General features: G+C 42.9%; 1 protein-coding gene across 4 annotated transcripts in view; it reads left to right on the top strand.

Moving 5' to 3' along the window:
* The first annotated feature begins 921 nt into the window (after nt 1-921).
* The window catches only part of CBR4 (carbonyl reductase 4), a 41,230-nt gene continuing 18,505 nt past the window's right edge, over nt 922-23,646 (top strand). The window contains exons 1-5 of one of the 4 annotated variants that reach the window (XM_024194917.3): nt 923-959; nt 2,938-3,079; nt 4,053-4,173; nt 6,123-6,259; nt 7,965-8,099. In XM_024194917.3, the coding sequence (XP_024050685.1) occupies nt 2,938-3,079; nt 4,053-4,173; nt 6,123-6,259; nt 7,965-8,099 (535 nt within the window). In that variant the 5' untranslated portion in view covers nt 923-959. Of the gene's footprint in view, nt 960-2,750; nt 3,080-4,052; nt 4,174-6,122; nt 6,260-7,964; nt 8,100-23,646 lie in introns of those variants that run through there. The other 3 variants (XM_024194943.3, XR_003899757.1, XM_029910595.1) reach the window with 3 other exon arrangements.

The following is a 23,646-nucleotide window of genomic DNA, read 5'->3' as shown; positions in this document are numbered from 1 at the left end:
CACCTAAAATGTAGTAGTAAAAAAAATTCTGAATGATGTATTGATTGAGCTTAGCATTACCAATTTTTGTTTAAAATGAAAAAGATTCTCATAAAATAACCATAGAACTGAAGGGCTTGAAGGGACGGTGAGAGCCCAGAATAGCTGCTGTTTTCACAGCTGCATCACGGTATTGACTCCTATTCAATTTGTGATCCCCTAGAACCACCTGGGGCTTTATCGCACGTGATAAAACTGACGAAGCCTGGTTTGTGAGATGGCAGCTGGGGCAAGGTGCATGTTGTCTGGGGGGGCTGCCGTGAGGCTTTGGGTGGTGTTTAATTACTGGAAGATTATTCCTAGTCCAACGCAAATAACCTGTGCGGCAGGGCGTCTTCGGTCTGCGAACCCGCGCAGCAGCAGTCGGAACTTCACCTGGGCACTCCGACTACAAGTTCCAGCATGCACTGCTTCCTAATAATGCCGGCAGCTACGGGCACTCTATCCGTAGCCCGAGCAGCCTGGCCGAATTGCATGCTGGGACCGGTAGTCTCTGGCAGGATCTGCATAGCGTTTTATGAGAGGCGGTGCAGTCTCCGCTCGTGCGCCACAACGAAGGAAGGGCTGCGCGCGCGCGCTTTTCCAAGCGAGGTAGCGGGAGGAATGCAGACGAGTGCTACAGAGCTCGGCGTGGTCTCCGTGGTAACCGGCTACTGCTGAACCCAGAGTATAGCTGCGCCACTGTGACAAGCGCCTGAAATAGCGCGAGGCCGAGGGCGCTTGCAGTGGAAGGGGGCACGAGGCTCCAACGCTTGCTCCGCCCCAGGGAGCCGGTTGCCACGCTGAAACCTGGCCCCGAGGCGGGTTCGCCAACTGCCACTCTCCCTAGGGGAGGCTGGCGGAAGGCGGAGCTGGGGAGCGGGGGTGGGTGAACGCCCGGGGGGCGCTGCCTGCCAGACTGGCCGCCCGCTCTCTGCCGGGTAGGGTCTGCGCCGCTCGCGTGAAGCTCCGGCAGGTGGAGGGGGTCCGCGGGAGGCTGCGCTACAGTCACCTGGAGCCGAGGCTGAAAGCGACTCCTGGGAGCTGTCCGAGCGCCTCTGGGTGTTCGCTGTTCCGGGCCGAGCCCCGTAGTGTTCTCCCCACGCTGCCCCTGCAGGGCGGGTGTGCGCGTGGAGGAGCCCTGCAAGCCTGTGGGCCTCCTTGCATGAAGAGTTAACAGTCCCGTTCATTCCCAAGATGTGAAACTCAGGAGAACAAGTGTCAGAGGGGTAGCCGTGTTAGTCTGGATCTGTAAAAAGCAACAGAGTCCTGTGGCACCTTTAAGACTAACAGATGTATTGGAGCATAAGCTTTTGTGGGTGAATACGCATGCATCTGACAAAGCGGGTATTCACCCACAAAAGCTTATGCTCCAATACATCTGTTAGTCTTAAAGGTGCCACAGGACTCTCTGTTGCTTTCAGGAGAACAAGTCACCCCGCGTGGGCATGGGAGAACAGTGATGTGGAAACATCACTGGAAGGAGAAGGCATGGCTGAGACATTGTTGTGTCCTGGGACTGAAATGGTGTATAGCAGGTGCTGCATCCAACCTCGGTGTCTGAGCAGATATTAGTGCTGTTCAAACTTTGACCAGAAGCCAAAATGGCCCCAGTAGTAGAAAAGGTGCAAGACTCTGCCCCTTCACTAGTCTCAGTACCACTACAGGGATAGATTTTTCTCCCTAGGATTCAGTCCAACAGGCCTTTTTCATGTGAGTAGTTCCATGATGGCCTAGAGTTGGCAAAGCATTTTGAAATCCTTTGATAAAAGGTGCTGTGGTATAAAACAAATGTCTGGAAAGATGGGGGTTCTGTAGTGTCTCAAAGGTGAGAATACCAACCTTGACCTTGTGGTAAAAGACAAAGTGCAGTGATTCAGTAAGGGGGAATGACCCTATAAAATATTATTGATTCACTTCTGGGCCACTCTCTGTTGAAACTGCCAGTTGTGATGGTCCTTTGTGGACTGACGATTTATTTTTCTTAAAGGGTATTATCAGATTGTATAAAACTGCTAAGTGGAGTCTATGTAGTTCCAGAATATTTTCATGTTAAAAACCTATGTTCATAATTTCCCTTGATGTAACATGGCAGTTAACTGAAAAGATACCTTTGGCATTCTTTCCATAACCAGCAGAAAAGAAACTAGGCCTCTTTTCTACCTTCACCTCTCCCACAGGAAGCAACATTATAATGGCAAAGTGACAAATTCTAGTGCCCTTATTCTGTCTTTACTAAGGCACAAGGTTTTGGCTTGAAGTTAGGTACATACCTGCTCAAGCATCATTTCAACTGATTAAACAAGCTTTTTATTTAAAAGCAGAAGCAATTAACAAAATACTGTTCGGTTAGTGGCAATGTAAACACAGTAAGTGTTACTAATAAAAATAGGGTATGTTATGGTGTCATAGAGATGCTTGGGATGAGTTTTGAGGCCAAGATCAAAAGTCTGAGTGGCTTTAATATCAGAAGTGCTAATACAGTAATCACATTTAGTTCTTGAGTTGGCTTTGAAAAGACCGAATTATAAGCACTGACTTGAGCAGGTATATAATTCTTTATATTGCTTGCAAACTTTATCACACTCTTAAAATAATAGTTAATTTGTAGTTCATGATTATCTGACTGCAAAATTGAAGATTATCTGTAATTCAGAAATTTTAGTACACTTATTTCTCAACTGAAGATATTCCGCCTTAACACATAGCTAATAGTGGTTAGTTCAGCTGTTTGATAAAGTTTAAATAAACTTGGTATGAATACAGTAACACTGAAACAATCTGATACGATAGAGTGCTGTATTGACTTCAGTGGGAATGGAAGATAATTGGCATCATAAAGGACCAGTTCCTAAAATATGTGGTGCCTGTCACTGTTGACTGTAGACTTATTTGCTGTTTGTGAATTATTCTTTGGAGATGGCCAAAGTTTGTGCCATTTTTGGAGGATCCCGAGGAATTGGAAAAGCTGTTGCACAACTGCTGGCATGGAAAGGATACCGCTTGGCTATTATTGCTAGAAATCTGGAAGTAGCTCAAACTACTGTGACTCACCTTGGTGGTATGTATATTGCTTTGTTACTGTTTATTCATGCCCTGTCCACTGTTTAGGTAACTGGTAAGAGTAATATATCTAAACTGAGCATATTCACAAATGCAGGTGAAAGTAAAAGGCGGAGCATCTATTTGAGAATTAAGCCACATATAGCAAAGCAGATGGAGGATTTACTATCGAAATAGTGTGAATAATGGCCTGGGTCTGTTCTCATGATTGTCAATGGAAAAGTTCTCATTAACGTCACTGGGAGCAAGATGGTCTATTTTGTTTTTAAATTTGTGTAGTTTCAAAATGAATGTCCAGTGAATTTTGTGTATTAATTATAAAGTGCATTTAAACTATTTTTGAGCATAGTAGTGTGCATTGCTGTTTTGAAACATAAGCCATGAAATCTAGGGCCTGACACTGGCAGGGTTTGTGTTATCTGCCAATACCATTTTTTCAGTTAGGAAAAGTGTGTAAATTCCAAGCAGCATTTAAGAACCATCTATTCTTTCGGGAATTTTATAGCTATATTTTATAACAATATTTTTGCATTTAAGAGCAGTTCACACAAAACTTTACTTTTTTCCCCAAATATATAATCTTCATAACACTCCTACCAGGAAGGTGGTAAGTAAATAATTGTTACAGACACCCTTTTACAGATAGGGTAACTTGAGATTAAGGCAGTCGTCCACGGTCATGTGAGTTGGTGACAGAAACGGTGTTAAAACTTGGCAATTCTTGGCTTCCAGCCAGCCTAGACCTCAAATTGTTCTAGACCACATTGATTCCAAACTTGAAAAGGGCCAAAAAATTCAAAACACAAGAAAGTGTTGTAACTAATCAGCAGACTTCTTGAAACGTGTCCTCATTTAACTCTCCTTTGAGGTGGAGCAGATTTCTTAAGTTAGAACTAGTTCAACATCTGTTTTTACTATTATTTTGCTATTTATATTTACTATTACCCTAATGCAACTTCATTTCAATACAGCAGGTCATATGGCACTTAGCTGTGATGTAGCCATGGAACAAGATGTCCAAAATACACTTGAGGAGGTGGAGAAGAATTTAGGTCATGTTAATTACTTGGTTAATGCTGCTGGAGTCAACAGGTTAGTTTTATGTTGAAAGTAAGAGTAGGGTATGCATTCTTGTTGAAAGGTACTAAATATACTGAGAGAATAATTGCAAAAGTAAACACATTGTTAATGGCTCTAAAAATGAATGGAAGTGTATCTGAAGACTGTGTATTGTGGTCAGTGTTGTTGTAGCCAGAACAACAGATGCAAAACCTGTAGACATAATTACTGCTGTGATGATCAACATCCTCTGCAACACATTTTTCAAGATCCATGGATCTTGTACATGCACTAAATATCCCAATAACAACTGTGGGAGTGAAACAAGATAATCACTATGCTCTCAAATGAACTCTCACAGAAAAAATAAGACACAAACACCATATCACCTGTGGGTGAACAATTTTCACAAGGCAATTACTTTAGCTATGACCTCTCAGTTCTCATTCTCAAAGGAAACCTGCACAACACTTTCAAAAGATGAGCTTGGGAGCATAAATTCATAACTTTGCTAGACACCAAAAAACATGGACTGAATAAAGACACTGAATTTATGGCTTATTACAACAATGTTTAACCCTTCCCTCCCCCACACGACTTGAGAGGGGCCAGCAGTGCAAGTAGGCCAGTACACCATACTAGCAAGCCATTTATAGCCGGTACGGTGTACCAGAAAGACACAGCAGCAACCTTGCCAGAGGAGAGGGCTGGGGGGCGGGGGGGGGGGGGGGCGAGGCTGGCGGTTCTGCTCACTTCCATGCTGGGAGGGGCAGCAGGGAAAGGAGCAGAATGCTAGCAGTTCCTCCAGTGACTGTACCGCCCCCAGCCCTATCTCAGGAGGGCTGCTGCTGTAGTATGAGGAAGGATGGAGATGCAGCTGGGAGTTCTGCTCCTTTCCCCACTGGGAGGGGCAGCAGCAGAGAAGGAAGCAGAATGCTGGCAGCTCTTCCGGCTGCTATACCGCCCCCCCCTTCCCAGCCCTGTCTCTGGCACAGCAGGAGGAGGACAGAACCCCGTAAACCCCCCACCACCCGCCCCAGATAACATGGGATGGATATGGGGAGGGGACGGTGAGAGCATAGGAGCCCCGGGCTGGAGGCGGGTCGGTGAGGAGTCACATGCGGAGGTCACGTGCCCCCACTTAGTTGGTGCCCCCCTTTCCCTCCCCCGTACTGGTAAGACATGGATTTTACTAGCACCACTGAGAGGTACTAAGGGGCTATTTCTCCTTTAATAATCCCTTGAAATATGTGTTGTTTAGCATAAGTAGTTAATATGTTCCACTTTGTGTTTTAGCTGCCACACTAAGGATATGTCTACACTGCAATTAAATACCTGCAGCTGGCCTGTGGGTCTGTAAAAAAATAAAATACACATTAGGGCTTGGTGTGGAGCCTGAGCTTTAGGATCCTCCCTAGTGTCCTAGAGCTCAGGCTCAAGCTATACCACAATTTTATGGCCTTGTGAGCCTGAGTCAGCTGACATGGGTCAGCTGTGGGTGTCTAATTGCAGTGAGGACATACCCTCCAAGTCCACTTCCTAGACCTGAAGAATAGCTCTGCGTAAGTTCGAAAGCTTGTCTTTCTCTTCAACAGAAGTTGGCCCAATAAAACATATTACTTCACTCTCCTTGTTTTTCTGTTGTACTCAAAGATATATTATTTTCAATGGAAGTGAAACTCCAGTACAAATATATATAATTTCCGGTCTCTTCATGGCCAAAAATAAATTGATCCATTAGAAATTAGTGTTTGACAGTCCTCTGAGCTAGAACATTTGACCGCTTGTCATATACTATCGGCAAAATGGCTGATGCGGGCCTTATGTCTTATTCCTGTGCATAATTTTTCAGTGTTATCAAGAACAGTGCTAGTATATGTAGGGTCAAATTCTTACCTGGTGTAACTTCATTCTGGTCAACGGAATTTGACCAGGGATGACTTAAACCAATTTTTCAGGGTGTTTTTTTTTTTTTTTGACAGGGATGGCTTGTTGCTGAGAACCACATCTGAGGATATGGTATCCCAAATTAACACTAACCTTCTGGGAACGATGTTGACATGCAAAGCTGCTGTAAGGCATATGCTTCAACAGCAGGGAGGTGCTATTGTTAACATAGGTGAGTCTCCACCTTAGGCAAGTTGAAGGTGGTTAATTATATTTCATTGACTTTCTTAGACACAGTCTGAGGGCTGTTCTACACCCAGCCGCTAGTTCGGCGGCTGGGGATCGAAGTTCTGGGTTCGACTTATCGCGTCTGGTCTGGATGCGATAAGTCGAACCAGGAAGTGCTCGCCGTCGACTGCGGTACTCCAGCTCGGCGAGAGGAGTACCGCGGAGTCGACGGGGAGCTTGCCTGCCGCGTGTGGACCGCATCTGAACCGCGGTAAGTTCGAAGTAAGGTATGTCGACTTCAGCTACGTTATTCACGTAGCTGAAGTTGCGTACCTTACTTCGACTTGGGGGGTTAGTGTAGACCAGGCCTTAGAAATTTCATGTTAAAAGGTATACCTCTAAAAACGTGTAGTAAGAATCCAAAATTGAAACACAATTGTAGGAAATGCATAATGTCCTGAAATTAATATTTTATCATTGGGTCCAGTTACTTGTAGAGGGGCATAATCAAATAATAAATTCTTCACACATCATTTTGAAAATATTCTGCCTATTATTATTATCCAAGCCTGGAATGCGCTTCAAATGATTAGACTTCTGTGCCCATTTGAAGCTAATTGTAAGATGAAAACCAAATATGCCTACAACTGAAAAATAAGATATTTCCCCCCCCTCTATTTTCCCCCAGTGTATTTACCTGTCACTATTCATAGCATTTGGTGTAAAGTTAGCTTGGTTGTTTCATCTGGACAGTCTGATAGATTTCTCTGTTTGTGAAAGACAGGAATATGTTAAAGAATTAGGAAAGTGTGTTTGTGTGTGTGTGTGTTGTGGTTGTTTTTTTAAACCATAACAATTGGGAAGAGGATTCAAAGGCAGGTGTAATGTTTTATATTACTTTTAATTTTAAAAAAAGACTAGATTGCAGATTTACAGTGCCTTTTTAAAGCAGTCCACAAGTAACACACACTATGAAAGGCTGAAGGAGTATTGTGTTTTTTCAATTATGATGAATTTTGTGTGTGTGGTTAGCTTTTTTATTCCTAGTCCTGCAAACCCTTATACAATCAAGTAACTTTATGCACGTGTGTTTTCTCATTAAACTCATTGAGTCACTATTTTCTTAGCCTTTCTTTTGTGAACACATTGTTCCTTTTTAAACTTTTTCAGCAACCTCTGAATGTAAACACAGCTCATGTCCATGATAAAGTCCTTATAAAACCTTTAGTCTGCATTTCATCATGCTTTTATAATCTTCCCGTAACTTCTGCCAATTATTGCAAGCGTTATTCTTAATTAAAATCAAAATAGAGAAAGGCATGGCTTTTTTTCTCTCTAGGAGGGTATTATTCAGGGAGCTTTGCCACAGACTTACCAGTACTATAATTTTCTGGTGCATATTTGTATGAACTGTACATAGATAGCTGAGAGATTTGCTGTCAGTGATAAGTTAATATTCAGGAAGCAATCTTATTTTCATTACTTTAGTTGTAATCTTAACTGTCTCTCCAATAGTTAGGCATGTATTCAAGGGAAGATTTTAGTTCTAACTTGCCGATGGGGACGCAACATGCATATCGAGCTCTCATTGCTGTTATTTAAAAGGATGGTGATTAAAAGTTCTGACTTCAGTAAAGCCACAACTGAAGTTGTAAAAGAATAAATTTAGCCTGTCATTTGGCCTCTGTTTGCTCTTCTGTTTGTTTTAGGAAGTATTGTTGGACTCAAGGGCAATTCTGGTCAGAGTGTGTACAGTGCCAGCAAAGCAGGGTTAGTTGGATTTTCACGCTCTCTTGCTAAAGAAGTAGCAAGAAAGAAAATTCGAGTCAACGTGGTTGCTCCAGGTTAGTTCATAATTAAGATACTAAATCTCTGTACATTGTTTGTGATTACTTCAGCTATAGATCAGCATGGAACAAAGAAGCGCTTACTATTTGCTTATTGTACTCTGAAAGTAAGAAACTATTTATAAAAGTACACTGATGGAAAAACACTACTAAGTAGCAGGTTTTAGGCTAGTTTCCAAACAGTATGGTAATCTTTTATTTTAAAAGTTTTCTTAGACAAAAAAATTTGTCTATCTTATTACTCAGCCCATTTTTACATATGAATGTGCTTAAGGCAATAAATGTGTGTTCCTTCTTGAATATCTAATTTAATTTTGTTTGCTTATCCTTTGCTTCTGTGAACTAACCCTGTGTAGAAAAGGAAATTTAAGAAATGCTGCGTGAGGAGGAATTTCTCTTTTATAGGAGATTCCTTTCTATATCTGCAGTGTCCTTAATGTTTCAGACTCTTATTAGACAAAAGAAAATGGATGAGAGAGGGCGTATTGTACTATTTCCTAATGGGACTGATCTTTCAATTTCTTAAAGGGCCATATAGTTGTATGGGGTAGAAAGGGGTAATTTTAAATTGTTGGATGCCAAGTAATTGTATTATTATAAATTACTAAAAATGTTTAGAGAAACTAGAAATAGTAAGCCAGTTCTTACTAATTGTTTCTCTTATTGCCAACTACAAGGTCAGATTCTTTACATACCTTTGGGTACACCATAATTGAGATCAGGAAAAATAATCAAGCTATTGATCTTGGCTATTTTGTTAAAGAAAGGAAAAGAAAACATTAAACAAAGCAACACAAGTGATAGAACCCAACTAATAAACCAGTTACAGAACAGACTGTAATGGAAGTATGTCTCTCTCTGGAGAGCTTTGAGCAGAGTTACGTCTCTGAGAGTGGACTCGCCTTTGGTGTGGCGCTTTTTTCTCTTTATAAACTGAAACTAAGGCCCTATTTCCCAAAATTATTATGAAACCAGACTTAGTCTATCCTTAGAGAACAAAGAATATTTGTGTTCTTTAGAAAATAATTTCAAGAGCAGGTGTATCCTGTTTGGGGGGTGGGTGGGTGTCTCTGTCTATCTATCTATATTTATATATAATAAAAATCATTGATAACAACATACTATCATTGGGCAGAGTAAGCAATTTTCACTAAATTCCATGAAATCCAAGAAAATATTTAAATCACTTACTTAGAAGAAACCATTTAAGGAGCTGTCTTGAGACTGGCCAGTTAAAAATCTTATATCCAATTAAATCCCACTGTTTATTTACCGATGTTTAGCCCCATTTCTTCTCCAAGAATACAGTTTAACCTTTTGGTGAATATCAAGAGAAACTATTAATATTTTAAGTTACTGCATTTCACTATTCCAATAAAATAAAATAGTTTAAAATCTAATCCTTTGGCAGTGTCTTAGTTAACTTTATCTCACCATAGTTGAAATCTTGAGGAGGTTTTCTTGGGTTGGGTTTCTTTTTGAGTCTTCTGTGTTTTTTAGCTGCTGTGGCAGCTTGCTTGTAGAGGTGGACTGGATGAATTGTGTAGTGCTTGCTGTTTTTAAGCAGGGTAGAGAGGATGTGCGTGAGGGGTTCTCATTTCAGAGGGGTGGTTTATTTTTTTATATCTTCCTATTTCCATGAAATTATAGGACAGTAAGCCTCTTTCAGACATGTTTAGATTCAAAGTTTGTTGCTGTCTCTTTCATTGGCACCCTGCTTTCAGGGTTAGATTAGGTGACACCTTTAGCTCCTGAATATGCAGTCTGCTTAATGACTGTGCAACATTTCTCTAAGTGCCTTTGTTCTTCTTGGATGGCAAAAGCATCAGATAACTTTAAAAGTTAAAATTAACTTTTTTTTCTTTTCTTCAGTCCATTTTCTGAAATTTTCAGTTTTATTAGTTTTGACAGGAAACGAAATGGTTTTCAAAAAGCCCAAACATTCCTGTCAGGGTGGATTTGACTTAAATCATTAGTCAGGAAGACTCGATTTAATCATGGATTTCTACATAAAAGTGCATTCTTGTTGGTTGTTATAACCTTAATACATATTCTTCACAACTCATAGATGTAGGTTTCATTTTAGAAGGTACACACTATACATTTTTAAAGTGATTTATTTTGAAAACTTTTCAGATTAGTTATACAGCTATATTAGAAAATGAATGATTGTTTGGTTATTTCATTTACCAAAGGTAATTAAAGCCGATATTTATGAAATCATTGCATGGTGAACTATCTCCAATTCAACAGGTTAATCATTAATATTGGGAGGATTTTCTTGCCATGCTGTATTAGTAGGAGAACATCAACAGACAGACATTTAAATTGTTTTAATTAACTAAAACAACAATTCTGGATTTTTTTTCTTCAACAGCAAACATATAATATTTTAACAAAACAAGCATATGAATTTTTGAATTTAGTCAAACATTCAAGTTTTTTAAAATCAGGTTTTGTATTTGTTAAAATTGTTTTTAACTAAAATAGTTGAATTACGGTATATACTCGTTCATAAGCCGAATTTTTTAGTAAAAAAGGGAAGCACCGGAGAAGGGGGTCGGCTTATGAACGGGTATAGAGAGGGAGAGGTGGGACACAGCCCCTCCCCCCAACAGAGGGAGCAAGGAGAGGCAGCAGAGACAGAAGGGAAGAGGTGGGGCCAGAGTCTCTGCTTCTGGCCACGCTGCTCTCCCCCCAGCCTCTGAAGCAGCTGCAGCTCTGGGGCTGGCAGACTGCAGCCGTGCGGCTCGACCCTGCGCCCCCAGAGCAGGTTGTGGCCACGCTGCGCAGCCCGTCGGAGCACGCTGCGGCCGTGCTGCGTGGCCCAGCCCTCTGGAACATGCTGTGGCCGCGCCACCCGGTCAGGCTCGCCGGAGCAGGCTGTGGCCGCACTGCCCAGCCTGCTGGAGCAGCTCCAGCCAGGTCAGAGACATCTTCCTTTGGCCCTCCCCAGATAAGGTGGGAAGGGATGGGATGGGGAGAGTGTGGGAGTCCCGGGCTAGGGATGGGGTCATGTGGGGAGTGGTCACAGGGGTTACTCCCCTGACTCCCAGCTTCTCCCCCCCCCCCCCCAAAAATTTCCCCACCGGTTGCTGTCCCGGCCTGTTAGGGTAAACAGCTGGCCCGCTGGGACACTTTGTTTACTTAGGTTTACCTCTGTGCCTGCGGATGCTTGAGGTAAACAAACATCTCGGCCCACCAGCGGCTTATCCTGATGGCCCGGAAGCCAAAGTTTGCTGACCCCTGAATTATAGGGTCGGCTTATGAATGGGTTATAAAAATTTTCCATTTTTACTTATCCATCTGGGGGGGGGGGGTCGGCTTATAAACGAACTGGCTTGTGATCGAGTATATACGGTAAATATTAAAAAAACAAACAAATTAAATTGACTATGTCAGACAGGTCAACATGAGAAACTTAAAATATTGGCTTCTGCATCTAACTCAGTCGTCTTCACCTTCCCAGGGTTGTGAGTTCAATCCCTGAGGGGACCATTTAGGGAACTGGAGTAAAAATCTGTCTGGGGATTGGTCCTGCTTTGAGCAGGGGGTTGGACTAGATGACCTCCTGAGGTCCCTTCCAACCCTGATATTCTATAAATTCATTTTCCTGTTCATAATCTGGAAAAGAAAAACAAGCTTTCCTGCTTTTTCAGGTCCCAAATGATTTCTTAATTTGGAATGAATTAGTCCAAAGGAAGAAAATATTCTTTCTACACCGGCAGAAGAAGCTATTGCTGTTAAAAGTGAGATTATCACTTCAACTGTCTCTGAATCCAAGTGCTTAAGTGACTTCCACCAGTTCACTGGTGTGACTTTCTTTAAAACATTGTCAGCAAACATATATTTCTTGAATGGTTCACCCTTAGCTCTGAAGTTTATTATAGTTGGCATTATGGAGGGATGATTGCTGGATGTCCATGTCATAGCCAACTCCTCTTCTTCAGCAGTTAAGGTTTGACCCTGGTACCGCGTATTGAGAATATAGTGCTTGTCTCATTCACTGTTTTTTTTAATGCTTGTAATTTAATTCTGTCATTGCATATTTCTCTTTTCACTCAGTTCCTTCCAAATTTCAACAGAGTCAGCAATAAAACAGCTATTTCCTTTCAAGACTACAGAAATAGGCTTCAGGGTACTCAGCATGTGTTCAACATTTCTCTTAAGACCAATGCTGAGAACTTTGGCTGTGACAGTGCCATCTGTTTTTTTCACAATTTTGTTCACAAACTGTCATCAGATTAGGCCAGTTCTTGATATAATACTCAAAACAGTCCACTACTGAGTTCCATCACATGTCTTGTGAGAGAGCTAGCTTGGTTCCTCCCACTTTTTTCAGAGCAGCTGCTGCAAAATGGGTTGTTGCAGAAGTATTTTGCAATTTCAACATTAGCCTTTATTTCTGGAACACTGAAGTCTTGAGCTAGGAGGTGCATCAAATGAGCACTGCAACCGTATGTTATTAGCTTGGTACTCACTTCTAAAAATTTCTTTTCATCTTGGATACATTTGCAGCATTGTCTGTGACATTCGAATTTTTTTTCACAGTTTGTTATAGCTTTTACTGCTACTTCTTGTAAGTATTCTGCTGTGTGTGCATTTCCTGATGTATCAATTGTTTCTGTAAGGAAGACATTCCCTTCTTCTATTGTCACACAAGCACGTACAACAGGATCATTGTGGACATAGCTCCACCCATCAAGATTCAGGTTAACAATTTCACCCTCTAGACCTTTTGCACACTGCTCAATTTCTCTTTCATACACTTTATCCAGCAATTTGCCTGCGACATCTGCTCTGTTGGGTAGACTATATCCTGGTCTTAATGATTGAACCGTGTTAATGAAGTATGAGTTCTCAATCATACGGAAAGGAGAGTTTGTTGCATAAACAAATGGGGCAATTTTTTCATCAATTACCTCTTTGAAATCTGCTGGTTCTTATCGCAAAGTTATCTATGGTTGTTTCTGGATGATGGAGATTTTTTTTTTCTTTTTGCTACAGGTGATATACTGTGGCTATGTGACATACAAGACGTGACTGAAACATTATTATTGGCAGATAACTCTGAAACTATAGAAAATGATGGTGCTCTTGAAGGTGGATAGTCTTCAGAATCCTGTATGTTGAGGATGGATTCTCCTAAACAAAATAAGTCAATGCAGTTATTTAATTATTATTACCATACTGCTCATTTAGTATTACTCATTGCATTCACTGAAGCTCAGTACTACTTAAAAGGTGAAATTGTAAAAGGAAGATCTGCCTAGTTCAGCTATTTATTTTTTTATCACAACTGCATCTAGAGTAACTACTATATTATTGCTCACACATAAGAATTCAAGAATCGTCCAGAAGGAAGACAGGCAGTCCTTAAGAAAGGAGTATGAAACAAAAAAGTTTACCAACCTGAAGATCCTGCATGTTCAGACACGTTCCTTTCATCATCATCAACGTAGCTTCCTCCTGAGAAGGAACACTTCTCTTGATATGGTTTCATTCAGGCGACCAGGCCTTGCATTTCTTTGTTGCACTGTTTACATTTTGCATGCATGCCTGTCTTACCCACAGGTAGAGGAGCTTCATTAAAATATTCCCAACCTGGCTCTCTTTTATGGCCTGCTGCCATTATAGGTTTTCCCTTCTAGTGAGAGAATGGTATGGTAGATCTCAAATCAATGAAGGCTACACTCAGAAAGACCTCAAGACTTCTGGAATATGCTGCTCAAACAGTTTCACTTTTGTTTCTACTGCCTGTCCCTCCCGTCTCACATTTATCTCCAGACTTCTCCTTGTCCAGATCTATTCTGCCCTCAACAATCTTCTATTCATTGAACTTTTTGAAACGTTGCACTTTTAGGGAGAGGTAAGGGATTGATTCTGTGTACACAAATTTGCAGAGGGACGATAGCGTTGAGGTCTGTTATTTCTCACCTCATTTATTTGTTTAAAAACATTTTGCTGTTATCTCTGGAGACACAAATCCACAGTTTGAGAACTGCAAAACTAAACATCTCTGATGGTATCTTCTAGACTGAGCACTGAGTCCCATTGGGTAGACAGAAAGATTAACCTAAATAATCTATACAGAATCCCCTGGAACTCCATGAGATTGGGTCCCTAATCCATGAACTATTGGAACTCATTTACAAAACTTTTCTTAAACATTACATGAATATATTGTCTCATACTATAGAATTAGAATTTATAATTCCTATTCTGTGATGAGATATCTTTGAGCTATAATGTATCTTAATTAAAATTATCTTTAGATAGATTTTTCCTCAAAGCATTTTGTCAAAAAAAAGATTTAAATATTTTTTAATTTTTTTTTAAATCATTGATTTTTATCCACCCTGATTCCTGTTCGTGTTATAACTGTTTACAGATTTTAAGTTAGTTAAATAATTCTTATAGTCTAAGCTTACATAATTATTTAAAAAGTCATTGGGTTTTCCCCCCAAAATATGATCATGTCAAAAAGGTGATTCTTCTTGTCTTCCTAAGATGGATGAGAGAGTTGCTTGAGCAATGCCAGTAATTTAATGGGAAAAAATAATTATATAAATATTCTATACTTAAATGGCTTCTCAGAATAGTAATTAGTTTAGCAAAGTCATTAGATTCCATGTTCATACACAAAACATTTTACCATTTACATAGCAATGATATGGGAGCTTTGCATTTAGCTAAAGTATTTGCAAATATGTGTTCCACAAAAGGGATTTGCCATTTCAACATTAAGAAATAAACAAAAGGTTTAAAACCTTTCCAGCCGCACATGGTTTTTTCTAGAAGCTCTTCTGAATAAAATTTTTATAGTAACTATAACATTCATTTCAGTTAGGATATTTATAAACTTCTTTGTGTGGGTTTACCTAGAGGTAGCCCACTTTACCTCTACTTTTTATACCTTTTGAAAATTACTCCTGAGGGAATTATGCACCAAAATTTAAATTACCATATGTACTCGTTCATAAGCTGAATTTTGTTGGTAAAAAAGTAAAGCATTAAAGAGCTGGGCTCGGCTTATTAAGGGGTCTACCCCAAAATTTGACTATTTTAAGCTCTATTGAATTGAATATCTTAATACGTTGTCGTTTTGTTTACCTGGAGTGTTCGCAGGCACAGAGCGGTTTGCCGTTCCCAGCCAATGGGAGCTGCGGGAAGTGGTGGCCAGCATGTCCCTCGGCCCGCTCCGCTTCCTGCAGCTCCCGTTGGCTGGGAACGGTGAACCGGGGCCATGGGGAGCTGAGGGGCTTCATGCCTGTGAACGCTACACCTAAATAAAACATCCCGGCCCCCTTGTGACTTACCCTGGCGGGCCGGGAGCTAAAGTTTGCCAACCCTTGAAATACAGGGTCGGCTTATGAAAGGGTTATACAGTTTTTGTTTGGGTTTTTTTTTGCCATTTTTACCTATCCATCTTGGGGGGGGGGGGGGGGGGGGTCAGCTTATAAATGAACGGGCTAATGAACGAGTATATGCTGTATGTGCCAAATTAAAAATTCTGCACACAATACTTTAAAATTCTGCCAAATTTGTCATTTTTTATTTGTCAAAATAACACACTATAATTACACCAGTTTCAATTATTTTGGTAATTTATTTCAAAATACCTGTCAGCAAGTATGTCTGTAACAATACAGACAACAAAAAAGATTCAGGAAACGTTTTTAGACAAATAGATTCCTTACTAGGCATATTAATACATAACTTAGAGTAATGATTCATTTAAACTACAGTGCAGAACCGTATTTCCTGCACTCCTCAGAAGCAGTGCAAAGGCTTGGGGCGGGGGGGGGGGGGGCAGGGGTAACAGAGGAGCTGAGGTAGAGGGAAGTAATTACTGGGAAGGAGCCCGGGTGTGAACTTGGACAGTAGACTCATAGACTTTAAGGTCAGAAGGGACCATTATGGTCATCTAGTCTGACCTCCTGCATGATGCAGGCCACATAAGCTGATCCACCCACTTTCCCTTAACTCAGCTGTTGAAGTCTCCAGATCGTGATTTAAAGACTTCAAGTCGCAGAGAATCCTCCAGCTTGTGACCCCTGCCCCATGCTGCAGAGGAAGGCGAGAAACCTCCAGGGCCTCTGCCAATCTACCCTGGAGGAAAATTCCTTCCCGACCCCAAATATGGTGATCAGTAGAACCCCGAGCATATAGGCAAGATTCTCCAGCCGGACCCTCATTTTACCAGCGATGGCACGTTATTGCCTAATTGACTAAAATCACGTTATCCCCTCAAACCATTCCCTCCATAAACGTATCTAGCCTAATCTTGAAGCCAGACAGGTCTTTTGCCCCCACCGTTTCGTCTAATTTCAAGCCTAAACTTCCCCACGGCCAGTTTATATCCATTTGTTCTCGTGTCCACGTTAGTACTGAGCTGAAATAATTCCTCTCCCTCCCTGGTATTTATCCCTCTGATATATTTAAAGAGAGCAATCATATCTCCCCTCAGCCTTCTTTTGGTTAGGCTAAACAAACCGAGCTCCTCGAGTCTCCTTTCATACGAAAGGTTTTCCATTCCTCGGATCATCCTAGTGGCCCTTCTCTGTACCCGTTCTAGTTTGAGTTCATCCTTTTTAAACATAGGAGACCAGAACTGCACACAGTACTCCAAATGAGGTCTCACCAGCGCCTTGTATAACGGAAGCAGCACCTCCTTGTCCCTACTAGAAATACCTCGCCTAATGCATCCCAAGATCGCATTAGCTTTTTTCACAGCTACGTCACATTGCCGACTCATAGTCATCCTGCGGTCAACCAGGACTCCGAGGTCCTTCTCTTCTTCCGTTACTTCCAACCGATGCGTCCCCAGCTTATAACTAAAATTCTTGTTAGTCATCCCTAAATGCATCGCCTTACACTTCTCACTATTAAATTTCATCCTATTACTATTACTCCAATTTACAAGGTCATCCAAGTCTCCCTGCAGGATATCCCGATCCTTCTCCGAATTGGCAATACCTCCCAACTTCGTGTCATCTGCAAACTTTATCAGCCCACTCCTACATTCGGTTCCGAGGTCAGTAATAAATAGATTAAATAAAATCGGACCCAAAACCAAACCTTGAGGAACCCCACTGGTGACCTCCCTCCAACCTGACAGTTCACCCTTCAGTACTACCCGCTGCAGTCTCCCCTTTAACCAGTTCTGTATCCACCTCTGGATTTTCATATCGATCCCCATCTTTTCCAATTTAACCAGTAATTCCTCATGCGGTACAGTATCAAACGCTTTACTAAAATCGAGGTATATTAGATCCACCGCATTTCCTTTATCTAGAAAGTCTGTTACTTTCTCAAAGAAGGAGATCAGGTTGGTTTGGCACGATCTGCCTTTTGTAAACCCATGTTGTAATTTGTCCCAATTGCCATTCACCTCAAGGTCCTTAACTACTTTCTCCTTCAAAATTTTTTCCAAGACCTTGCATACTACAGATGTTAAACTAACAGGCCTGTAGTTACCCGGGTCACTTTTTTTCCCTTTCTTGAAAATAGGAACCACATTAGCTATTTTCCAGTCCAACGGTACCACCCCCGAGTTAACAGATTCATTAAAAATTATCGCTAAGGGGCTTGCAATTTCTCGTGCCAGTTCTTTCAATATTCTAGGATGAAGATCATCCGGTCCGCCCGATTTAGTCCCGTTTAGCTGTTCAAGTTTGGCTTCCACCTCTGATACGGTAATGTCAACCCCCCCTCCTTTATTCCCCTCTGTTCTGCTGCCTCTATTCCTAAGCCTTTCATTAGCCTTATTAAAGACCGATGCAAAATATTCATTTAGATATTGTGCCATGCCTAGATTATCCTTAATCTCCACTCCATCTACATTCTTCAGCGGTCCCACTTCCTCTTTCTTTGTTTTCTTCCTATTTATATGGCTATAAAACCTCTTACTATTGGTTTTAATTCCCCTCACAAGGTCCAATTCTACACGGCTTTTGGCCTTTCTCACTGCATCTCTACATGCTCTGACCTCAATAAGGTCCGTTTCCTTGCTGATCCCTCCCCTCTTCCATTCTTTGTACGCTTTCTGTTTTTTCTTAATTGCCCCTTTTAGACGCTCGCTCATCCAGCTAGGTCTAAATCTCCTGCCTACTAACCGTTTTCCCTTTCTCGGGATACAGGCCTCGGACAGCTCGTGCAACTTCAACTTGAAATAATCCCAGGCGCCATCTGCCTTTAGATCCCTAAGTATGTTAGCCCAATCCACTTCCCTAAGTAGTTGCCTTAATTTATTAAAGTTGGCCTTTTTGAAATCGTAAACCTTAGACACAGTTTTAATTCTGTTAATCCTTCCATTTAGTTTAAACTGAATTAGCTCATGGTCACTCGAGCCAAGGTTGTCCCCTACAACCATTTCCTCAACGAGGTCCTCACTACTCACCAGCACCAAATCTAAAATGGCATCCCCCCTTGTCAGTTCAGTTACTACTTGATGAAGGAATTCATCTGCAAGCACGTCTAGGAACATCTGAGCCCTATTACTGTTACTAGCATTTGTTCCCCAATCTATATCTGGGAAGTTAAAGTCCCCCATAATTACACAGTTCTGATTAGTTTTTACTTCCCTAAAAACATTAAATAGATCTCTGTCCGCATCCAGGCTAGATCCCGGCGGTCTATAGCACACCCCAAGCACTATCCGAGGGGAGGCTCTAGTAGTTCTTTTACCCAGTGTAATTATTGCCCAGACAGATTCCGTCTTATCCATTCCATCAGTTATTATTTCTTTACAGTTTACCTCATTATTGACATACAATGCCACTCCCCCACCTTTACCTTTGTTCCGGTCATTCCTAAACAGCACATACCTTTCCATACCTGTACTCCAGTCATGACTACCGTTCCACCACGTTTCGGTTATACCTACGATATCCGGTTTTATTTCTTGGACCAGGAGCTCCAATTCCTCCATTTTGTTACCTAGGCTTCTTGCATTGGTGTATAAACATCTTACTGTATGCTGTTTATCCTTTCTCCCATTAGTTATGCAATTTGGTACGGACCCCGTACTGTCCATCCGCCCCCTCCTTCTTATGTCCAATCCCTTACCCCTACCTATATCTGTGCTTATCTCCTCACACTCCTTTTCAGTGTTGGAATCTGGCGTGGAGATTAACTGGATATCTCCCAACCGTCTCCCCCAAATTCCTAGTTTAAAGCCTTTTTGATGAGATGAGCCAGCCTCCCTCCCAGAAGTCTATTTCCTTCCCTACTCAGGTGAAGTCCATCCCGTGAGAACAGCTGTCTGTCCCCGAAAGTCTCCCAGTGGCCATACATCCCAAAGCCCTCCTTATAGCACCACTCCCTTAGCCAGCTATTTATCCTCACAATTCTGTCAGCCCTTTGCTGTCCTTCTCTAGGAACAGGCAGAATCCCACTGAAGATAATCTGAGCCTCGACTTCCTTAAGTGTCTTCCCCAGTCTGGCATAATCTCCCTTGATTCTCTTTAGCGAGAACCTAGCCGTGTCATTCGTTCCTACGTGAAGGATGATCAAGGGGTTCTTACCCGCTCCTTTTAGGATCCTTTTCAACCGCAGGTCCACATCCAGTATCTTAGCGCCCGGCAGACAGCACACCCTTCTGTTCTCTGGGTCCGCCCTGGTCACAGGCCTGTCTAACCTCCTCAGTAAGGAGTCCCCAATCACATAAACCTGCCTTTGCCTGGTGACAGTGCGATCTACTAATCTATCCCCTGTTCCCTGTAGTCGTAACTCCTGTCTGTTTCTATTTTCCCTTATAGTCCCCCTAGTGCCATCCTGTATCCTCCTGGGGCTCAGTATTGATGCTGTCTCCATCAACTCCTCCCCTCTCTCTATTGGACTAGCTGCTCTTCTCTTCTTCCTCTGCCTCCCACCATTAGTTACCACCTGCTGCCTCCCCTCCTCGTTATCCAAACACCCAAACCTGTTCCTGAGTTCTATTTCCCCCTCACTAGCCCTCCTTTTCCTTGGCCTGCTTCTCACGGTCACATGCTTCCATTGCTCTTGTTCTCCCCCTGACATTCCCCCCTCACAGTAGTTGGGTATTGTTCCATTTTTTCCCACCAGGTTTTTTTGGGGAGGGATTGTTAGGGAGTTTCCCCCACATGCAGACCCTGGCTGACCCCTAGCCTCTCCCATTCAGTCAGGCACATCTGCCCCATCCTCATGTGTCCTTACATCCTCTGTCCACATGTCCATCTACCCCTAATCAGACATCCTCCCCTCCCCACCCATCCCAGAGCTACCTCTCCCCAAGCCCTGGACCTGCTGCAGCACCCCTCCCCCAGCCCGACCCAGCTTGGGCCTGACCCAGCCCAACCCTGGACCTGCCATGGTCAGGGGAGCGACACCTCTCGCCCCCAGCCCAGCTGCTGCTTTGGAGGGGAAAGAGCTGGTGGGGGAGTCCTCTCTCTCCCCACCGTGACCCCGGGGAGCCCCACTGCACCCCAGTCCCCTCAGCACCACCCCAGAGCACGCAATCCCAGCTGGAGCCCTCACCCCCCTACACCCAAGCTCTGAGCCCCTTCCCACACTCCAAACTCCTCAGCCCACCCTTCAGCATTAATTTTGTTAGGTGTACCAATATGGAGGTGATGTGTGACACATCACCTCTGTATTGGTGCACATAACAAAGTTCATTCCGCACATGGGTGGGAAAAATTAGAGGGAACACTGCCCTGTGCCCCCTCCCCCTGTTCTTATGTCTCTGTGCCCCCACTCAGCCACCCCCTCCACCATCCCCATGTATCCCTGTACCTCTCTGTACAGTGCAAGCTCATTAAATTAGTCCGCTTCCCCCTCAATGTGGGGAAGATATGCAACAGCCCTTGCTAACAGAGCCAAGATTCACTGACAGTTCACTTAAAAACACACTGGTTAAAATAAAACCTAAAACAAGTTTATTAACTACAGAAAGATAGATTTTAAGTGATAGCAAACAGACAATCAACTCAGGGCTAAACAGGGATTGGGAATGGCTGAGCCATTACAAACATTGAATCTATCTCCCCTTGTAAGTATTCTCACACTTGCTTCTTATCAAACTGTCTGTACTTGGTTACCTTGATTATCACTTCAAAAGTTTTTTTTCTCTTACTTAATTGGCCTCTCAGAGTTGGTAAGACAACTCCCACCTGTTCATGCTCTCTGTATGTGTGTGTATATATATCTCCTCGATATGTTTCACTCAATATGCATCCGAAGAAGTGGGTTGTAGCCCACGAAAGCTTATGCTCTAATAAATTTGTTAGTCTCTAAGGTGCCACAAGTACTCCTGTTCTTTTTTTAGATCAAAGCAGGTTACCTAGGAAATCAAACAAAATCGCAATCTAAGTCTTATACAAACTAGATAGATTTGAATCAGCAAATCTTACCCTGACTGATGATACAAGCAGGCTTGCAAATTCTTGAGGCACAAGTTGCATCTGCTTTGCAGCTTGGGGTCTCCTCCCCCATTCCGAGTCCTTTGTCTTTTGGAGGTTCTTTCAGATGTTGAGTGGTGGGGGAGTAAAGACAAGTCATGATGTCACTCCCCACCTTTACATAGTTTCTCTGTACGTCAGGAACCCCTTTTTTCCAAATCAGGTTCCCAGCCCAATTTGTGGAAAAATACAGGTACCAAAATTGAGTTCAGTATTATATGGTCTGGTTGCATGCTCTTGCATGCCTCGCATAGTCATAGCAGCCATTATTCATAGACTAGTTGAAGCGTCCCTAGGTGAGGACAAGCGTTTTCCCTGGCCCATTGTCTTTGCTGATGGGCCATTCATGATGTGCTGGCTAGCCTGAATGCAAACAAACCTTTGGGTGTTACCCAGGAGTAAACACATTTGAAATACAACTACATAGTCAATATTTGTAACTCTAGATACAAAAATGATACATGCATACAAATAGGATAATCATATTCAGCAAATTAAACCTTTCCATACACACCTCACATGACACATTTTGCACAAGATGCATCATAATTGTGTCATAACTATATCATAATTATACCACAATGATGAATATGGGGCAGCGTGTCTCACTATACATAATGTGTTTTCGAGGATCAGCTTCTGAAATCTCTCTTTATTGTGAAAAACCTGATATGATTAAGTTATTACAGGTTTCCATTGACATCAAACCACTCTAATATATGTTGATTGCTGTTGCAGGAGGGTGTGTGTGTGCTTATATATTACTCCTGGGGAAATACTGCGCCACTGTGCAGGTGCAGAATTCATGCCCCACAAATTTCTTTGCTTCCCCACAGAAAAATGATTTTCTGACAGGGAAGCTGCAAGAGCAGTCACGCACTACTCCCTAGCAGTGCAGGTATATTGGAGCAGCCGGCCGAGAGGTAAATCAACGTGGGGCTGGGGACACCCCAGCCAATGGCTCCTACCCTGAGCTGGGATCAGCTGCTAGTCCGGCTAGGCTGGAGGCAGGAGAGGACTGGACTTATTCCCCTGCAAGGAGTGGCTGGGGCTGTGTCAGACCCACCGCCAGAAACCTCCCCTGCTTCCTGCCCCCATAGCTTCTCAGTTGCGCGTGAGGGATCACTGTATGGGGAGCTGCTCCCCCATGTACCCAACTCTCGTGCATCTGACTCTCCCATACCCAGACACCCCCGCCAAGCTTCACCCCATACACCCAAAACCTCCCTAACCCTCCATATCTGAACTCCACCCCACTGAACCTCAACGCCCTGCACCCAGACCCCCTGCCTCCAGACCCCTGCCCTCACCCCCAGACCACCCCACATTGAGCTCCCTGCACTCAAACCCCCATACTGATGAGCCCCACCTCCCTGCACCACCCTGAGTCCCCACATCCATACCCTGATGCCCCTGACCCCAACTAGCTGTACCCAGACCCCTCCGCTGAGATCCAACCATCTTCACTTGGAAGCCCCCCAACGAACCTCTGTGAATCCAGATCCCCCCACATCTAGACCCCCCACTGAGATCGTCCCACACAGAACCCTCTCACCCCACACTTGGATCCTGCCTGGTTGAGCCTGTCTGCCCCACACTTGGTGCGCCTGGCCATTTTCAGAGCTCTAGGGATTTTCTGGGGCAGGTCCAGGCCTTGTGTTGGGTCAGAGTAGGGTGCAGCCTCACCGCTGAGTCCGTGTCTCAAGGGTGGTTGGTGATGGGGGGCTGCAGGGTGATCTCTAACCTTTGTGCAGCCAGTGGCATGTGCTCCCCACTGCCATGCTGGAGCCTCTGCATTTATTTATTGACAAATAAAACTTGCAAAATTTTAAAATATGGTGCGCAGAATTTTTAATTTTTTGGCACAGAATGCCCTCAGGAGTAATAGTGTGTGTGTGTGTGTGTGTGTGTGTACACACACACACAAAATGTATTTGTACTGAGGTTGGATTGATTCTCAGTGAAATAACTGTTACGTTTTTTCATAAACTTACTTTACGTTGGATAAGGATAGGACTCAAGGATCTTACAGAGCCACTGTATCATACTAGGATTTCTTCCAGACTTCTACAGCTACTCTCATCAATTCTGCTTACATTTTATGTCACAAACTTTTTTTT

Source organism: Terrapene carolina, unplaced genomic scaffold (genome assembly GCF_002925995.2).
Source record: "Terrapene carolina triunguis isolate 2854851 unplaced genomic scaffold, T_m_triunguis-2.0 Scaffold66, whole genome shotgun sequence".
Taxonomy (NCBI): domain Eukaryota; kingdom Metazoa; phylum Chordata; order Testudines; family Emydidae; genus Terrapene; species Terrapene triunguis.
Note: the sequence above shows the minus strand (reverse complement) of the source record. Positions and strands in the feature narration are given on the sequence as shown.